Source organism: Mustela putorius, unplaced genomic scaffold (assembly GCF_011764305.1).
Source record: "Mustela putorius furo isolate JIRA1106 unplaced genomic scaffold, ASM1176430v1.1 tig00537227_pilon_pilon_pilon, whole genome shotgun sequence".
Classification (NCBI taxonomy): Eukaryota; Metazoa; Chordata; class Mammalia; order Carnivora; family Mustelidae; genus Mustela; species Mustela putorius.
The window spans coordinates 2,807,808-2,825,429 of record NW_025422368.1 but is presented as its reverse complement, the minus strand read 5'-3'; the positions used below and the strand labels follow the sequence as shown (position 1 = coordinate 2,825,429).

Sequence of the window (17,622 nt, the reverse complement as noted above, 5' to 3'; positions counted from 1 at the left end):
CTTTTTTTGGGAAAGCTTTTTCTTTGGGGCCAAAGTGGTTTTCTGTTTTCCCCCCAAATGTAACCACTTCAAACCTCCAGCATCCTGGAAACCACTGTTTAAAACTCCCCTCCCAGAAGAGCAACAAGTGCAAGTGAAAACAGGGTAACACTTCTGAATACAGGGGGCGGGGAAAAAAACATGCATGCTAGAACAAAATGAGGCGGGGTACCAACGTGTCTCTGAGTGTGTGTCTGCAAGTCCTCCCATATCAGCATTACCTGGGGATGGAGAAGCGCCCCCCCCTCCACCCGCCCGGCAGCCAGCCGCTTACCAAACCTCCTTCCTGCACGTCGGGTTACAGGCTCTCCCAACACTCAGGTGGGAGGAAGGAGCACATGTTTTTCTGAGGCCCAGGCTCCACAGCCTGCTCTGGCCTTGGGTAAAAGCAAGATGACAGCGGTGCTCTGAGGTAAGACTCTTTATTGTATACGGGGAGCGGGGGCTAACCCCCACTCATGAGGTAGGGAAGCATGGTTGCAGGGGTAGGCAGCCCTCGGGTGTCACTCTGAGAATGAAGTGGGTGGTGACTATTCCTCAGTAGTCCCCTTCCAGGCAGCTGAGAAGAGCCCTGGGAGGAGTGCTCCTCCCTCTGCTTCAGAGAAGGGGACTCCCTGCCTCCTGAAAGTGAGGGTTCACAGTGGTCGTGATGGCACTTCTGTAGAGAGGATTGTTGTCCTGGGAAAGGAGGTTGGAAATGATGAGGAAGAGTCCCTGGGCTTTATCTGATCCTAAGAGGCCAACCTCAAACTTGAGCAGCACCCCAAGAGCTGATGGAAGTTAGCAGCGGGATGGGCCAGGGGAGGTACAGACCAAAGTAAGGGGGCGGCCTAAGTGGAAGGAGCCAGGGCTGGGGGGCAGGGGATGGGCAGCAGAGAGCAAAGAGGTCCTAACCAGGGAGAGCCCAGCAGGGTAGGAGGCAGTCTTCCCCACCTGCTTCCAGTTGAGCCGCTGCCACTCCTTCTCAAAGCGCCTGAATTCTCGGCGATCATAAATTTCCACAGAAAGCCGATAAGCCAGAACTAGCCCTAGTCCCACTGCCACAATGCCCCCCACACAGCCCAGCACAATGGTCTGCGTGTGATCTGCTCCTATGGGGAAGAAATAACAGAGCCATGGGGATTGATCGGCCATTGCCCACAATGTGTCCAGCCTCCCCATCCCTGCCTGTCCTTGAAAACAAAGGGAACCCAGCAGTGGCCAAGGTTATCCTCAGTGGCCAAGACCTTAGTCTTGTCCACTTGGTCCATCACCTCCACTTTTGCCTGGACACTCTGCTCTACTTCAACCCCTAGCCTCGTTTCCCATTCTCTTCACCTCCCCAACCTGAGTTTTGAGGCCCTACCAATCAAACTTCCAGGGCTCCCTTTGGCATGTCCATAGCATCCCTGCCCACTTACTCTCTTTGGGTCTGACTCTGAGCACAACCTTGCCTCCGGCTCCCTCCTCCACCAGGAAGAAGAACAGCTGGTTGTCCAGGGTCCTCTCTTTGCACCAGCCATCATCCAGGATAGGGGCGGAAGTCAGGGTCACGTTGAGAGAGTCACAAGCCCTGCTGCAATTGAGGGCCAGGGGGCCAGTTCCAAAGGCCCCACATTCTGCACAGTTCCTGTCCAGTGGACATCAGTAGATTACCAGCTAGGCAGCTGTCACCCACACTACACGGCAGGAAGGAGCAGGCAGATGGGAGTGGCTCTGCGAGTCCCACTGTGCCTCTGCTCCCAAGCCACAGGACTGGAGGCCTCACCTGTATCTCTCGCATGACGTCGCACAGCCTGGGCACTGCTCACAGAGGGCACCAAAGTAGCCCTCCAAGCACTGGCAGCGGTTGCACCTGCACTCTCCGTGCCTGCTGCAGATAATTCCATCGGGACTGGTACAGCTGTCCGTGTCCCCACTGCACTCACACGCTCTGCCAGTGCGGTTGGCGAAACAGTGACACGATCCACATCGGCAGCGGCCAAAGCCTGGGGCAGAGCCATGCTTGGGCTGACAACCACGCTCCTCACACACAATGGGCATCACATGCCACCACAGGCTGCCTAAAGCTGGTCTGTTCCCGTGCATCCAACTCCCTCCCAAGGTTGCCAGCCACCTCCAACTCCTACACCAGAACCTTCGATACTCACCCTTAAGGCCATGAAGTCCCCAGAGCCTAAATACCTTTGGGAGCCACTCCAATCCCTCCCTTCTCCCAAAGCCTGCAGGTACCTCCACAGAGGATGCCCTCATGTCTCTCGCAGCCGGCATCATCACACTCGCACAGACTCCCGGAGCTCTGTCCGCTGCAGCTGCAGCGGCCACAATGACACCGTCCCTTCCCACTGCACAAGGGCCCTGTCCCATTGGGGGATCGGCACCCAGATTCCAGATCAGGGGAAGACAGCTCAGCCTCAGAGCATTCACAGAGCCGGCCCAGGCGGCCAGGAGCACAGCTGGGAGGGGAAGACAGAGGCAGAGTCAGACAGAGTCAGGCAGAGCCAGGAAAGGGAAGGGTGGGTCAGAGGGCTACCATCCCTTGACCTATCTTTCCCAGGATCTTCTAAACCTAAGATCTCTAAAGAGTGGGAGAGAGACGAGTGGCTGAAGGGATGCTAGTATGTGATTGAGCACCAAGGAGTAAAAGAATGGAGGGGAGGGTCTTGGCATATCTGGGAAACTTCAGATGAAATTCAGGGTGGAGTCTTGGGACATCTGGAAAAAGATGTCTAGAGATGCCAGTGGGAGGATAAGAAGGGAGAGGAGAAATACTGGGCTTGGTCATGTGTGAAGAGCCACATGGCTGAAAGGAAGCAGGAGGCCTCACCTGCATACCCCGCATTGTAGGAGCCCCTGGCCATCACTGCAGTGGGGAGCCTGGGGCTGGGTGTCACTGCAGTTACAATCACACAGAGTGTGTAGCTCCACAGTCAGCTCTTCTGAGAAGCCAAGGGCTCGCAGCTTCAGAAGCTGGGGCTCTGAGGAGCAGTGGGTAGCTTGGAGAGCAACCAAAAAATTCACCTGAGGACAATATGGGCAGAAATCAGACTTGAGGTCCCGTGTACACACACACACACACACACACACACACACACACACACGCCAAACCCATTGATCATCAAGAACCTATTCCTTAGGAAATGAAGGGATAAGATCATGCTAACACCCATCTCTTAGAAACCCACTGGAGAAAGCCACTCATTAAAACCCTTCCAGAAAGGATGGAGGGAGAACAACCCCACGCTTTTGCATTGTTCTCTCTGTCTGCCCCCAATCTTTTCCTGCCTGCTTCAATTTCCCTCCCCCACCCCCACTTCCTTCCTTCTGCCTATTTCGGCTGGCTCTCACCGTCTGGTTGGTTCGGACATGGTTGCACTGGCCCCGGTCCCCAGCCTCACCCTCCCTTTTCTCAGGATCCCCACACTGAGATTCGTATGAGATGTGGACCCCCGGAGGGAGTGGAGAGTGTTCGAGAGTCACCGTGGAGGACAGGCTCTGTGGAAGGGAGACAGTGAGTAACCACGTGAAAGCAGGACTCCAAACCCACCTTGTGCCCTCTGCAGCCATTCCAAATTCCACCACAGGCCTGCCCTAGGCCTGCTGTGGGGCCCCTTATAACATGCAGGAGCTGCTTCTCATACTCCCAATCAGGATATACAACCTGTACACGTAAAGCCCTCGAGGGCAGAGTCTTTCAATTGAGTTTGCCCTGGGAAATTGGATCTTGTCTCAGATTTTCTCACTGTGGCTTTAGGATGTGATCACCATCATAAGATGCCTATAGCATGGTTACAGAGCTAAGCTCAAGAAACACTTAAGGATCTTTATGGTTCCTTCTACCTGTAAAATTCTATGGTTCCTGTGAAAAATGCCTCTGAATTATTTGTAAGCTCAGTGAAAGTAGGCTCCAGATGTTACTTTCCTTATGGATCATCTGGGGCACAAATGCCAGCCCTTCTGTCTGTTCTCTGTGTGACCCTGGGCAAGTCATTCAGCCCCCTGTGTCCGTATTCTCATATATAAAATAGGGATGCTAATCGTTAGCAAACAGGGGTTCAGGGGATAAGTGGGAAGGCAAGCAGCATGAGCACTTAGGACAGTGTTTGGCATGAAATACTGGCTCACTGAATGTTCCTTTCCTTCCTTGCCCAGAGCAGGGCTCTGTGTTTCACATAAGCCAGATACTTCAGATGTACAAGTGTCAGCCCAGCTGAGTGAATGATTAATGACAGCCATAGACAAACTGTAGGTAAGAGCCGTGGGGGGCTACACCGAAAAGCGATCAGTCCTTCTCAGTTCTGTCACCTCCCCAAAGGCCCCTTTCCAGGGCCTGCATTCGCCATGCTGCCCAGTCCCAGCCCCTTACCTTATAAGCATCCATGATGAGCTGCACCACATTGCTGGAGTCCTCGCTCAACAACCCCACTGCAGACTTAGGAATCAGCTTACTCAGCTCCTAGGTTATGAGGAGTTGAGGGAAATGGGCTTCTGGAGGGTCTGGAAGGGAGGCGAGGACGTATGGGGAGGAGGAGAGCGGTCTTTGAGGGAGCTGAGAAAGGCTCACGACGGGAAGGTCCGGCATTCAGACTGCTCTCACCTGGTAAACAGGCAGCGTGGCACTGGTGACGGCAAAGATGGGCTGGATATTTGCCGCAGACAGGGCCTGGGCTACCTGACCCACAGAGGGGTAGTCCTGGGCAGGGGAACAGGGATAAGGTGAGGTTCGCCAGTCTCCCCCACAACATCCAATATGCCCTCTGCCCAGGAAGTCCAGAAACCAGGGTTCCACCAGCTAGAGGAACCCGGGAGGCTCAGCAAGGAGGAGGGAGGGGCTAGGGAGTGGGGTGACATGGGTTTCTGTCTGACCAGTGGGGGGACATGGAGAAGAGGAGCTCCTGGGGAAGAGGGCAGGGTGGTCACTGGTAAGGGCGAGGAGGCAGGGATGGGGGGACTGGGCATAGAGGAGGGGTGGCTCCGATAGGGGTGGGGCGAGGGTAGAGACTCACAAACTCTGGACTGCGACGATAGAGGCCATCGCTGTCCAAGTGGCAGTGCCCATCGCTGGGCATGAAAATGCCACCCAACTTTCCATCCCCAGCTGTGTGGAATGTGTCATCCGAAGTGAACACCAGCAAGCGGGACACATTCCTCCAGCCAATCTGCTCCTGGGGTTGGAGGGGTGGAAGTTAGGCTGTGCACCTTGCTCTATGAGCCAAGGATCTGCCAGCCTCATTCTGAGTCATTTGTGTACCCCCCTGTCTCCAGCCCCCTGCTTTTCCCCAGCCCCCCAAACATGGTCGCTGCTGGTGGAGGCCTTCTTATGAACTAGAAAAACATGCCTCTTCCTTAAGGTACTTTAGTCCAATCCACCAGGAAATTGTTCAAATGAATATGCAAACTACACTGAGGATGGTACAAAGGGCACTCCTAGAATTGGGCACTGCATGACCCTAGGTGGCTGTCTCAGCCCCAAACAGTTCTTCGGACCCAGATGCCCTCCCCACGTCCTCACCTGACAGAGTGCAGCCTGCAGAATGGCATCGAAGCCACCTTCAGGCGAGTCCAGATTTCCAGACACGTTCTGGCGCCCCACCTCCCGCTCAAAGGCCTTAGCATCTCCGGTCAGTGACAGCACATGGCGAAAGCTGAAGGGTGGCTGGCAGCGCTCCAGCCGGGTGGGACAGGGGTGGCGAAGTTTGGAGGACACCGTGCTCACAAAGGGCATCACCGTTTTGTCCACGAAGGAGCCAAAGCCTGGGAGGGTGGAAATCATGAGGGCTGTGCCAGAAGTCACTGGCTAGCTGCAGGGTGGAAGGGCCTCTGCTGAGGACTCAGAAGGCAGAGGTCCATGGAAAGCAGTGGCGGGCGGTCAGGGGGACAGTCACAGAGGAGTAGAGGAGATAATGAGAGCAAGTGCCCCCAGCATGGAGGGTCTGAGTATCTGGCCTACTTGGCCAGTGGAGGCGGGGGAAGGGGTGGAGCAAAAGGTTTGGATCACTGGTTCAGAGCAGTGGGGGATGGAGGAGATCAAGAGGAGGACACAGTGGCAGTCAGGCAGGGTCTCTGGAGGAAGGAGACGGAATAGGGTATAGCCTGATGCAAAGGAGGGCATCCCTTGAATAAGGGAGATGTGAGTGCAGAAGGCACAGCCAGGGACAGTGGTATTTAGCCCTTGCTGGAGGGACACAGATGGGGCTGAGACAGTGGCATCAGGGCAGTATCTGGTAGTAACAGTATCAGGGTAGTATCTGGTTGGTAGATCCACGGCGCCCTGTCTGACCCTGTCTGACCCTGTCTGAACCCCGTCTGGCTAGACTCTGGGACTCAGTTATCCCTCATGTGGAATGAGTGCTCCTACTGGACAGCCTCTTAAATCCCCTCCAGTTCTGTCCTGGAAGATGAATGTCTTTGGGAGGAGAGACCAGAAACCCGTAGCCTGAGCAGGTCTGCTAAAAACTAGGAGAGGGCAGGTAGGGGCCCAGGCTCCCCGCAAGGGAAGGCCGAGGGCCGGCGGGGCGCTCACCGATGCGCACGGAGTGTGTGACCTGCTGCAGCTGCACCAGCAGGTCGTGCCCGAGCTGGCGCACGCGCTCCAGGTCGTCCTTCATGGAGTAGCTCAGGTCCATGAGGTAGTACAGGTCGACGGGGTATCCCGGGGCCCGGAGGAAGCGCACTCGGAGCTGCTGCGGCTCCCCTGGTGGGCGGGCGTGGGTCAGCGGGCTGGAGATGGCACCTCGGCCCCGCCCTCCGGCCCCGCCCCGGGGACTCACCGGGCCGCAGTGTGACCCGCACCCGCTGCGGCGCCAGCTGTGTGGCCCCCTCGCCGCGGGTGCCCGGGCTCAGCGGCTGGTCCTGCAGCACCTCCAGCCGGCCGCGGGGCTCCTCCAGCTCCCCCAAGGGGCAGCCACGCGCCAGCAGCTCCTGTCGCCGGCCGCAGCGCCGCTCCTCCGCTAACCCCGATGCGGTGAAGTTCTGAATCCAAGGGGAAGCGCGTCGGGACTCTGGTCCCCCACGGACCCCCCACCCCAACACCTGCGATCCAGGCCGCTCGCGACCCTCCCCTCACAGTGCCCTGAGCCCCTCGAATGCCCTCCCCTCTCCGTCCCCCCACAGCCACCTCCAAACCTGGTTCTGTCTTGTCTGAGCCCACTTCCTCTAGCACCACACTTACCCTCTGCTCATCTAGACAACCCCCTCTCCCTAGCCACCTACCCTTCTCCTCCCCCGCAGGGCCACAGACTTCCTGTTGAGATCTCAGGCACCTCACTACCACAAGAAAAGGAGGAGCCTGGTCTCCTAGTCCTAGCTCTCCTGCATGCTCAGGCCAAAACGGGAAAGCTGGTCAGGTTAAGACCCAGGCTAAGTTGCCCCCAGAGGGGGAAGGACCAGGACAGAACAGGAGACTCCTCTCCCCTCCCTCCACCCAGCTCCCACCCCTGTGTCTGGTCCCTTGGGGACTGGCTGGGAAGTGGCAGAGGAAGGAAATGGTTACAGTGGCTTCTCAACTGGCCCTGGTGCCAGTCCTAGGTCCAGAGATTGAAGGAGGCAGACTGGTATCTGACTGCCTCGCCCATCTCTGCTCTCCATCTCCCACTGACTCTGAGTATCCTCTTCCGGTCCTCCCAGATTCACAGGGTGCCTTTCTCCCCCTGCTGGCTCAGCCTCCACTCAGCTTCTGTAGCTCTGCCTTCTAGGGAGTTTGCCCTCATCTCTGATCGAACTCTCCCTCTTCCTACCCCCCAGCTCAGGTACCCACCATGCTCTGCCACTCCATGAGCCCTGTCTCTTTAAGGCACAAACAAAGAACCCTCTTGTTTGACAGGCCAGGTGAACACCTCCTCCCCAGCATCCTTCCGGGCCACTTGGGTAGATCAAGTCTTTCCCCCAAAACCTACCCACTTCTACCTCCTTTCCTTCTACTTTCCCAGCCACAGGAGACTACATTCCTTGGGAAGGCTATGCCCATGCACCCGCAACACAGACTCAGAAAACCAGTCATATACTTTCTATTAGGGACCAACCCCCAATGTGATGATAAAGCATTTGGAGATGGAGCCTCTGGGAAGAAATGAGGATTAGTTGAGATCGTGAAGGGAGAACCCTCACGTGGTTGGGCTGGGGCGTGGTGGAATTGATGCCATTATAAGAAGAGACACCAGAGATCTTGTCTACACCCTGACTATAGGCCAGGGAGAGGGCTCTCACCAGGAACCAAAATGACTGCCACCTTGATCTTGGATCTAGGCTCCAGTACTGTGAGAAATAAATCCCTGTTGCTTAAGCCACCCAGTCTGTGGTATGTTGTTACGGCTGCCTGAGCTGACAAACACTTTCTCACATGTACGCATGTGCCAAAGCTCACTTTACCTGTATGCAAGTGTGAGTTCCAGCAAGAACATACTTCCACCAAATGTAAGGTCACCAAGTCTTCTCCAGAGATACGCAAATACACAGACACACAAGTGTATACACAGGACACTTGCACACACATGCATGCACACACACACAGTCACACACAGGAGTCCTAGGTGCACAAACTCAGTCACCCATGGGACTGCCAAGTGCACCCAGAAATCACACATTTGCCCACACAATCACGCACAGAGCTCTGTTCTGCACATACACCTATACACAGTCTCCAACAGCCACAGGCCCAGCTTTACCAGTTGCTTGCACCATGCACAGCTTGGGTGTGAGAGGATGCACTCCCGGCAGGAGGAGGTGGGCTGGCAGGACCCCGGCAGGGATGGATCAGGATCCCTCCATTCTGTGGCCTTCTCGGACAGGGAGATCATGGCATCCAACTCACTCTCCCCTCTGCTCAAGACCAGCAGGAAAACAAGAACTACGGGCAAAGCCACCATGGCCTACAATAGGACATAAAGGGTGACACATGGGTCCTTAAGGAAGGGCCTCTAAGCTCTCAGTCCTCTAAACTTAGCCTGTGTTTGTCATTCTCAAAACTCTGTTCAGGGGTGCCTGGCTGACTTAGTCCTAGAGCATGCAACTCTTGATCAAGCCCCACCTTGGGTGTAGAGTTTACTTAAGAAAACAAACAAACAAACCTCTACCTCAATTCTTTATCTCCTCTGAGAGTCTCTCCCTGTGGATTCAGCTATTTCTTTAAAATGTCAGGAAGACTGGGCACCTGGGCCTGGGTGGCTCAGTTGGTTAAGCAACTGCCTTCAGCTCAGGTGATGATCCCAGGGTCATGGAATCGAGCCCCACATCAGGCTCCCTGCTCAGCAGAGGAGTCTGCTTCTCCCTCTCCCCCTGTTCATGCTGTCTCTCTCTTGCTCAGTCTCTCTCTTTCAAATAAATAAATAAATAGAATCTTTTTTAAAAAAATGTAGGGAAGAGACAACCACCACACGTGGGTAGGACCCTCAGAGAAGTCTTGTCCCTCCTTTGTGCAGACTTTGCCAGGGCGAAGGTGGCCAAAATGGCCTAACAAGAGTCTGGGGACTAGCCCCCGAAGCACTAAGGTCTACACCCACCAATGTCTAGTCACCAAGATTCCAAGCCACAGTGGAACAGAACCAAACAGGAAACACACCAAGTTCTCGTCCTGCTTCAGTCTCTCGATGGCTGTATGGCCAATCAGACTTTTTCTCTGGGCCTTAGTTCCCACATCTGTAAAGAGACAGTTAAATAAATAATCTGACAGGCCTTGCAGTTTTCATAATCTTGGATTCTAAATGAAGGAACAGGGGTGCCTGGGTGGCTCAGTTGGTTGAGCGTCTACTTTGGCCTCAGGTCATGATCTCAGGGTCCGGGGACTGAGCCCCATATTGGGCTCCCTGCTCAGCGGGGAGTCTGCTTCTCCCTTTCTCTCTGCCTCCTCCCCACTGCTCATGCTCATGCTCTGTCTCTGTCTTTCTTTCAAATAAAGAAATAAAATCTTTTTATTTATTTATTTTTAAAGATTTTATTTATTTATTTGACAGAAAGAGATCACAAGTAGGCAGAGAGGCAGGCAGAGAGAGAGAGAGAGAGAGGGAAGCAGGCTTCCTGCGGAGCAGGGAGCCCGATGCGGGGCTCGATCCCAGGACCCTGAGATCATGACCCGAGCCGAAGGCAGCAACCCAAACCACTGAGCCACCCAGGCGCCCCAGAAATAAAATCTTTTTAAAAAGAGAAAAAACATTAAAGAAAGAGAAAGAAAGAAAGAAAGAAAGAACGAAAGAAAAAGAAAGAGAGGGTCAAGGGTTCTAAATTTAAGGAAGGAAAGTCAGGGAATAAGAATGAGAGGAAGAGGGGTGCCTGGGTGGCTCAGTGGGTTAAAACCTTTGCCTTCGGCTCAGGTCATGATCCCGGGGTCCTGGGGTCTTGGGGTCCTGGGGCTCAGCAGGGGTCCTGCTTCCTCCTCTCTCTCTCTGCCTGCTTCTCTGCTTACCTGTGATCTCTGTCTGTCAAATAAATAAATAAAATCTTAAAAAAAGAAAAAAGAAATGAGAGGAAGGAAGACTAGAGCTAATGAAGGAGTGTGTGAGAGAGTCAGGGAAGGTAACTGACATGGTAGCAAGAGGAATAAAGATTAAACCATAAGAGAAATTTCTAAAGGCCTGGGATAATGCAGGAAGGCAAGCCACGGCTGGTAAACTTTTATCTTTCTTGTATGTTGCACAGAGCAAATATAGACTGAAGAAAGAGCCTGAAGGCAGGGTAATTCCTGGAATGACCTCCAGGGAAAACCAGGCAAATTTCTGATTGTTAAAAACTTATTAATTGTTTGTCAATTAATAATAGAGCCTGGGTGGCTCTATGGGTTAAAGCCTCTGCCTTCCGCTCTGGTCATGATCTGAGGGTCCTGGGATTGAGCCCCACATCAGGCTCTCTGCTCATCGGGAAGCCTGCTTCCCCCCCTCTCTCTGCCCGCCTCTCTGCCTACTTGTGATCTCTGTCTGTCAAATAAATAAATTAAAATGTTTTAAAAAAAATCAGAAAGGTACATTGCAATGGCCTTTTTTTACAGAGATGGAAAAGTTGGTCCTACACTTCCTATGGAATTGCATGGGACCCCGAATGGCCAAAAAACATCTTGAAAAAGAATGAAATCAGAGGTCTCTCACATCTTTCAAGCCTTACTAGGAAGCTACAGTGATCAAGACAATGTGGCATGTAGATCAAGGGTAGGCATGTAGATCAATGAAATAAAATCCAGAGTCCAGAAATAAATTCATCCATTTACGGCCATTTGATTTGCAACAAGGGTGCCAAACTACTCGATGGGGAGAGAACAGTCTTTAACAAATGATGCTGGGATGACTGGTTATCTACATGTGAAAGAAGGAAGTTGGACTTCTACCTCACCACATATACAAAAATTAACTGAAAATGCATCAACGACCTAAATGTAAGTCCTTGAACTATAAATTCTTCGAAGAAAATGGAGGGGTAAATCTTTGTGACCTTGGACTTGACAATGGATTTTTAAAAAAGATTTTATTTATTTGACAGATAGAGATTACAAGCATGCAGAGAGGCAGGCAGAAAGAGAGAGAAGCAGGCTCCCCACTGAGCAGAGAATCCAACATGGGGCTCGATCCCAGGAGCCAGAGATCATGACCAGAGCCAAAGGCAGAGGCCTAACCCACTGAGCCACCCAGGTGCCCTTTGACAATGGATTCTTAATGAGGACATCAAAAACACAAGCAACAAAAGAAAAAAAGAATAGGTCGATTAGACTTCAAAAAATATAAATATATAAATATAAAACTTTTGTGCTTCAAAGAGCACTATGGAGAAGACGAAAAGACAAGCTACAGAAAGTGAGGAAATATTTGCAAATCATATATCTGGGAAGGATCCAGAACATATAAAGAACTCCTCCAACTCAACAACCAAAAGGCAAACCACCCCATTTTTATTTTTATTTTTTTAAGATTTTATGTATGTACTTGACAGACGGAGATCACAAGTAGGCAAAGAAGCAGGCAGAGAGAGAGGAGGAAGCAGGCTCCCTGCCAAGCAGAGAGCCCAATGTGGGGCTCAATCCCAGGACCCTGAGATCATGACCCAAGCCGAAGGCAGAGGCTTTAACCCACTGAGCCACACAGGTGCCCCTAACCACCTCATTTTTATTTTTATTTTTTATTTTTTTAAGGATTTTATTTATTCATTTTACAGACAGAGATCACAAGTAGGCAGAGAAGCAGGCAGAGAGAGAGGAGGAAGCAGGCTCCCTCCTGAGCAGAAAGCCCGATGTGGGGCTGGATCTCAGGACCCTGAGACCATGACCTGAGCTGAAGGCAGAGGCTTTAACCCACTGAGCCACCCAGGCGCCCCCTAACCACCCCATTTTTAAATGGCAGAGGACTTACGTAGATATTTCTTTGAAGAAGGTAGACAAATGGCCAACAAGCACAGAAAAAGATGCTCAACACCATTAATCATCAGGGAAATGCCAATCAAATACCACAGTGAGATACTACTTCATACCCAGTAAATGGCTACATTAAAATTTTTAATATATATATTTTTAAATTTTATGTATTTATTTGACAGAGAGAGATCACAAGTAGGCAGAGAGGCAGGCAGAGGGAGAGAGAGGGGAAGCCGGCTAGCAGAGAGCTAGACGTGGGGTGGGGCTCGATCCCAGGACCCTGAGATCATGACCTGAGCCGAAGGCAGAGACTTAATCCAGACACACCTTAGGCACCCGGCTATATTAAATTCTTTAAAAAATAGAAAAAGGGGGTGTAGAGAATATGGAACCATCATATATTGCTGGTGGGAATGTAAAATGGTACAATAGAATTTAATAAATAAAACAAAAATTTGTACATGAACCTTCATAGCAGTACTATTCACAATAGCCTCAAGGTAGAAACAATGCAAATGTCCATTGACTGATGAACAGATAGACAAAATGTGCTATCTCCACACTATGGAATATTATTTGGCCATAGGAAGGAATGAAGACCTGACCCATGCTACAACATCGCTGAAACTTGAAAACGCAATGTTAAGTAAATGAAACCAGTCACAAAAAAAAACACACACATTGTACGATTCAGTTTATGGGAACTCTTGTGACTAGACAAATCCCCAGAAACAGAAAGTAGATGGTCATTGCAGGGGGTGCTGGGGAGGAGGGAAGAATGAGGAATAACCGCTTGATGGGCAGTTTTGTTCTGGAGTGAAAAAAAGTTCTAAAACTAGATAGTGGTGATGGTTGTACAACATTGTAAGGGTACTTAATGCCATTGAACTGAACACTTAAAATGGTTAAAATGATCAATTTTAGGGGCACCTGGGTGGCTCAGTTGGTTAGGCGTCTGCCTTCGGCTTGGGTGGTGATCCCAGGGTCCTGGGATCGAGCCCCGTGAGACAGGCTCTCTGCTCAGTGGAGAGCCTGCTTCTCCCTTTCCCTCTGCTTGTGCATGGCGTGTGCTTTCTCTCGTTCTCTGTCTCTATCGGAAATAAATAAATAAAATCTAAAAAAAATCTTTACAACATTATAAATTTTATGTGCATTTTATCACATGAAATATCAAAACATTTACAAATCTCCCACTCGTATCTCCCATCCTTCCGTTTCCACACCTCACTCCAAATAAATAACCATCAATTTTTTATTATCTTTTGTTGCTTATAATCCTTCTAGGGATTGTTTTATGCATATACAAACTAATATAAATACATATGTTCTTCAAATGGTCAGATCAAATGACAGATTTCTACGGTCACAATTCTAGAATACACGCAGTTTTGTCCTCTATTTTTTTCTTCTTTCAATTACTTTTCTTGGAAACCTGTTACTGAAGAAAGTAAAGAACTTGCTTGTCATTTTCACAGCCATATAGATTTCCACTTAGCACGGATATATCACATTACAGTTAATCTCTCATAGGGATTTAAATTGCTTCTAATTGCTCACTATTGAAACTAATGCTGCAATGGAAATTCATGCACTTATCATTTCACATGTGTGTGAGTGAATCTGTAGGGTATGTCCCTGGAAGAAGGGACACCCGAGTGGCTCAGTTGATTAAGCGTCTGCCTTCAGCTCAGGTCATGATCCTGGGGTTCTGGGATCAAGCCCCACATCGGGCTCCTTGCTCAGTGGGAAGCCTGCTTCTCCCTCTGCCTGCACCTCTCTCTGCTTGTGCTCCCCCCCTCTCTCTGTCTGGCAAATAAATGAATAATTTTTTTAAGTCCCTGGAAGAGGATTTGTAGGGTCAATAAATAGGTATCACTTGTAATGTTGGCGGGTTATCACTGACATAAGCACTTTAGCAACTGTGTTGGTTTATATTCCCACTAGTGGTGTGTGTATGAGAAAGGCCAACTAAGTCCTTGGCTTGAAGCACCTGCATCTTCCTCCTCCTGGTTCTAGATTCAAATGGATGCTCTATACAGCATGGGGAAGGGGTGGGGTGCCAAGTTGTTGACCTCAGCTGTACTACCACTTAGGACCTCAGGTGCTATATATATATGTATATGTCTCGGGGCCCCCGTCCTGTGCAAGGTCGGCCCACGGCTCAGGCTCTGTAACCTCAACCCTGCTTGCTCTGCACGCCTGTGGTCAAGGAGGCCAACGATGCTGCAGCACAAAGCCCAGTTTTGACTCATCTGTCAAGGCGGGGCCCCCAGGATTGGACATATCCAGAGACCTCAAACCCACTCATTTCCCCTAAAGGGAGCCCTTGGGACTCCCTGCCCAGGACTTGCCAACTCCCTTCTCCCAATTTTCCCTCTTCTTTCTAACTTGAGGATACACGACCTGCAGCTTGTTTCTGTTAATTTCTCCCCCCAACCCACTCAAAAATTTGATGACAGGGAGCCTGGGTGGCTCAGTGGGTTAAGCCGCTGCCTTTGGCTCAGGTCATGATCTCAGGGTCCTGAGATAGAGTCCCACATCGGGCTCTCTGCTCAGCAGGGGGCCTGCTTCCCTTCCTCTCTATCTGCCTGCCTTTGTCTCTTGTGTTCTCTGTCTGTCAAATAAATAAATAAAATATTTTTTTTAATTTTTTTAAAAGATTTTATTTATTTATTTGACAGAGAGAGATTACAAGTAGGCAGAGAGGCAGGCAGAGAGAGAGAGGAGGAAGCAGGCTCCCTGCTGAGCAGAGAGCCTGATGCGGGACTCGATCCCAGGACGCTGAGATCATGACTTGAGCCGAAGGCAGCGGCTTAACCCACTGAGCCACCCAGGCGCCCATAGATAAAATCTTTAAAAAAAAAAAAGATTTTTATTTACTTATTTGACAGAGATCACAAGTAGGCAGAGAGGCAGGCAGAAAGAGAGGAAGGGAAGCAGGCTCCCTGCTGAGCAGAGAGCTGGACGTGGGGCTCAATCCCAGGACCCTGAGATCATGACCCGAGCTGAAGGCAGAGGCCTTAACCCACTGAGCCACCCAGGCGCCCCTCTTCACCACTTCTGTACAACTCTTTGTTCTACTTCCTTTTCCCTCTTATCCTAACCATAGAGCAGCAGGACTGTCAACTTTATCCCCCTCTTTTTACAAACCTGAATCCCAGGGCAGAAAGTGACAGTGAACAGGGATTAAGACAGGTAAGACTCATCAAAAGTTGTGCCTTCTCCCCATCAACTCCAGTGGGCTCCACCTGACCCCTTTTCTCTTCCCTTGAGGGGATCTTCTGCCATCTTCCCTTCTTTCCCTCTGTAGTTGCCCCATTTTCCTGGCCTCGATTCTGACTCCAATACACACCCTAACATTTCCCCCTCACCATCTGAGAAACAGAGCATTTGCCCAACCTATTCAGAGCTCCCAAATCAGGTGGAATCCTCTGCTGCCCACTCAGCAGCACAAGGAGGGAAGAGAACAGAGCGATTGGGCCACCATCCCCCAGGACCGTGGTAGTCACTGTCAAGCTGTCACTGGCAGATCTGATCTGAGCACCAGGCACTAGGCACCTGGGGTAGCTGCTGGGGAGTCACACTGGGAGAGCTCTACCTTGACATAATCTTTGGCACATGGCAGGTTCTCCAATGATAGCAGTCATACATTCCCCTACCTTCTTTGCCTCCCTCTCCAGCCCCACTTTTGGGAAACCTATGCAGGAGAGATGGGTAGGGGTGAGGCGGGGAGAGCTTGAGAGACTGGAGGAGGGAACTGGGAAGAGGATCTTAGGAATTCAGAAATGAGTTCAGAGCCTTCTCCAGTCTCAGCCGGATCTTGGGCATCTTGGGGTCAGAGCCCAGAGCCCTATTCCATGGAGGTGGTAGGGAGCAGGCAGGGGTTGGGTTGTAAGAAGAGAGGAGGAAGAGGGCTGGTGCCCTGGTACTCACAGGTGAATGTCACCGAGCAGCTCTTCCTCCAGCAGCGGTGGCCTTTGTGTACTGATCTGGGAGGCTGCAGAGGAGGAAGTGACACGCCCTGGGGTGGGGTGGGGTGGGGTGGAGGAGATTTCGGGGTGGTGGGGTAACTGACCTAGAAGGTGGAGCCCATAGGGGTGGAATTGAGCCAAGGGGAGGGGGTGATGATACAGGGATCTGGAAGGAAGCAAGGAAGCTTGTCTGGCTACCGAGACCCTATGACATGCTGGGGTGTCCAATATTATAATTAACCCATGACACAGCCACAGGTTAATATCTCCCCAGCCCCCAAATTTTACAGATATAGAGGCTAAGAGGAGAGATAGATATTGTGGTTCAGAGGTAAGAAATGAAAATCTTTGCCCAAGACCACCCAGCTAACAATTCGCGGGTATGGGCTTTCCGTCCAGGGCTGCCTACTTCCCAAGTTGGTGTGACCTCTCCACTTCTTCATACAGGAACATGTTAGGAAAGGAAGAAATAGGGAGACAGTAAGTACCGGGAAGGGGAATGTAAGGGACTATGGGCACTCATTTTGAAAACCCAGTGCCCACTCTATCATGCTGGGGGCTGAATGCCACAGGCTCTGGGGCCAAACAGCCTGAGCTCCAATCCTGGATCTCTCATGACAGCCCTGAGAACTTCTGCAGTTATTTAACCTTCCTGTGGCTTCCTCTCATCGGTCCCAGGGAACTGAGGATTGCCGTGATAATTAAATGAGCTAAATCACATCAACTGCTTCCAAGAGAACCCGGGACAACCTAAGCGCTTGATAATAGACTCCGTGGATGAGAAGGAACACAGTGAGAAGCAGAGAGGCTGAGATATTCAAGGTCCGGCCAGCTGGGAAGTTGGAGATGGACACAGGGCCAGGCTCAGAGAACGAGACTTGGCGGGGGGCGGGGGGGGGCAGTGCCAAGAAGGCAGCGGCCGAGGCTGGGAAAGGCGGAGAGGAGGGAAATGGAAGAAGCCGAGGGTGGGGTTACGGTCGCTGGAGGTCACGGCCGCTGGAGCAAGGGCAAGGATGAAGACTGGGAGGAAAATGGGGTGTGGAAAATACCGGCTTCCAACCCACAGTTGACCACAGGGAGCTCTGAGAAGGAGCTGGACTGGAGATCTATGTTCACAGGTTGGCCTCCTCTGCCTGCCAGAGGGATCTGCATGGCGGGAACTGACTGACACGTCACCACATGTAGACAAGCACCTGTCTCTTGGTGGGTGTGAGCAGCAGGTGGATTGTAGGAGTTTTGCTGCTGGGAAGAGCCACTGGAACAGAGTGGGGGCACTTCTTGGTGGGGGGGGTGCTTCTTCAGCTGGCC

At 51.5% G+C, this 17,622-nt stretch overlaps 1 protein-coding gene across 3 annotated transcripts; it reads right to left on the bottom strand.

Annotated features, from left to right (window-relative positions):
- Positions 1–445: 445 nt before the first annotated feature.
- On the bottom strand, positions 446–16,374 carry ITGB7 (integrin subunit beta 7). 3 transcript variants are annotated; one of them, XM_004774639.3, is made up of 16 exons: positions 16,277–16,374; positions 9,516–9,651; positions 8,682–8,885; positions 6,789–6,990; positions 6,542–6,712; positions 5,531–5,772; positions 5,025–5,183; positions 4,616–4,711; positions 4,385–4,474; positions 3,367–3,513; positions 2,846–3,039; positions 2,251–2,474; positions 1,787–2,006; positions 1,440–1,648; positions 973–1,130; positions 446–717 (listed from the first exon to the last, which is right to left on the bottom strand). In XM_004774639.3, the coding sequence occupies exons 3-16, from the start codon at positions 8,880–8,882 to the stop codon at positions 637–639; spliced, it is 2,394 nt and encodes a 797-aa protein (XP_004774696.1). In that variant the 5' UTR covers positions 8,883–8,885; positions 9,516–9,651; positions 16,277–16,374; the 3' UTR covers positions 446–636. The 3 variants fall into 3 exon arrangements, with proteins under 3 accessions (XP_004774696.1, XP_004774697.1, XP_044929150.1); XM_004774640.3 differs by having other exon boundaries at positions 9,575–9,651; XM_045073215.1 differs by lacking the exon at positions 16,277–16,374 and adding an exon at positions 13,274–13,292 and having other exon boundaries at positions 9,575–9,651.
- Between the last annotated feature and the right edge of the window lie 1,248 nt (positions 16,375–17,622).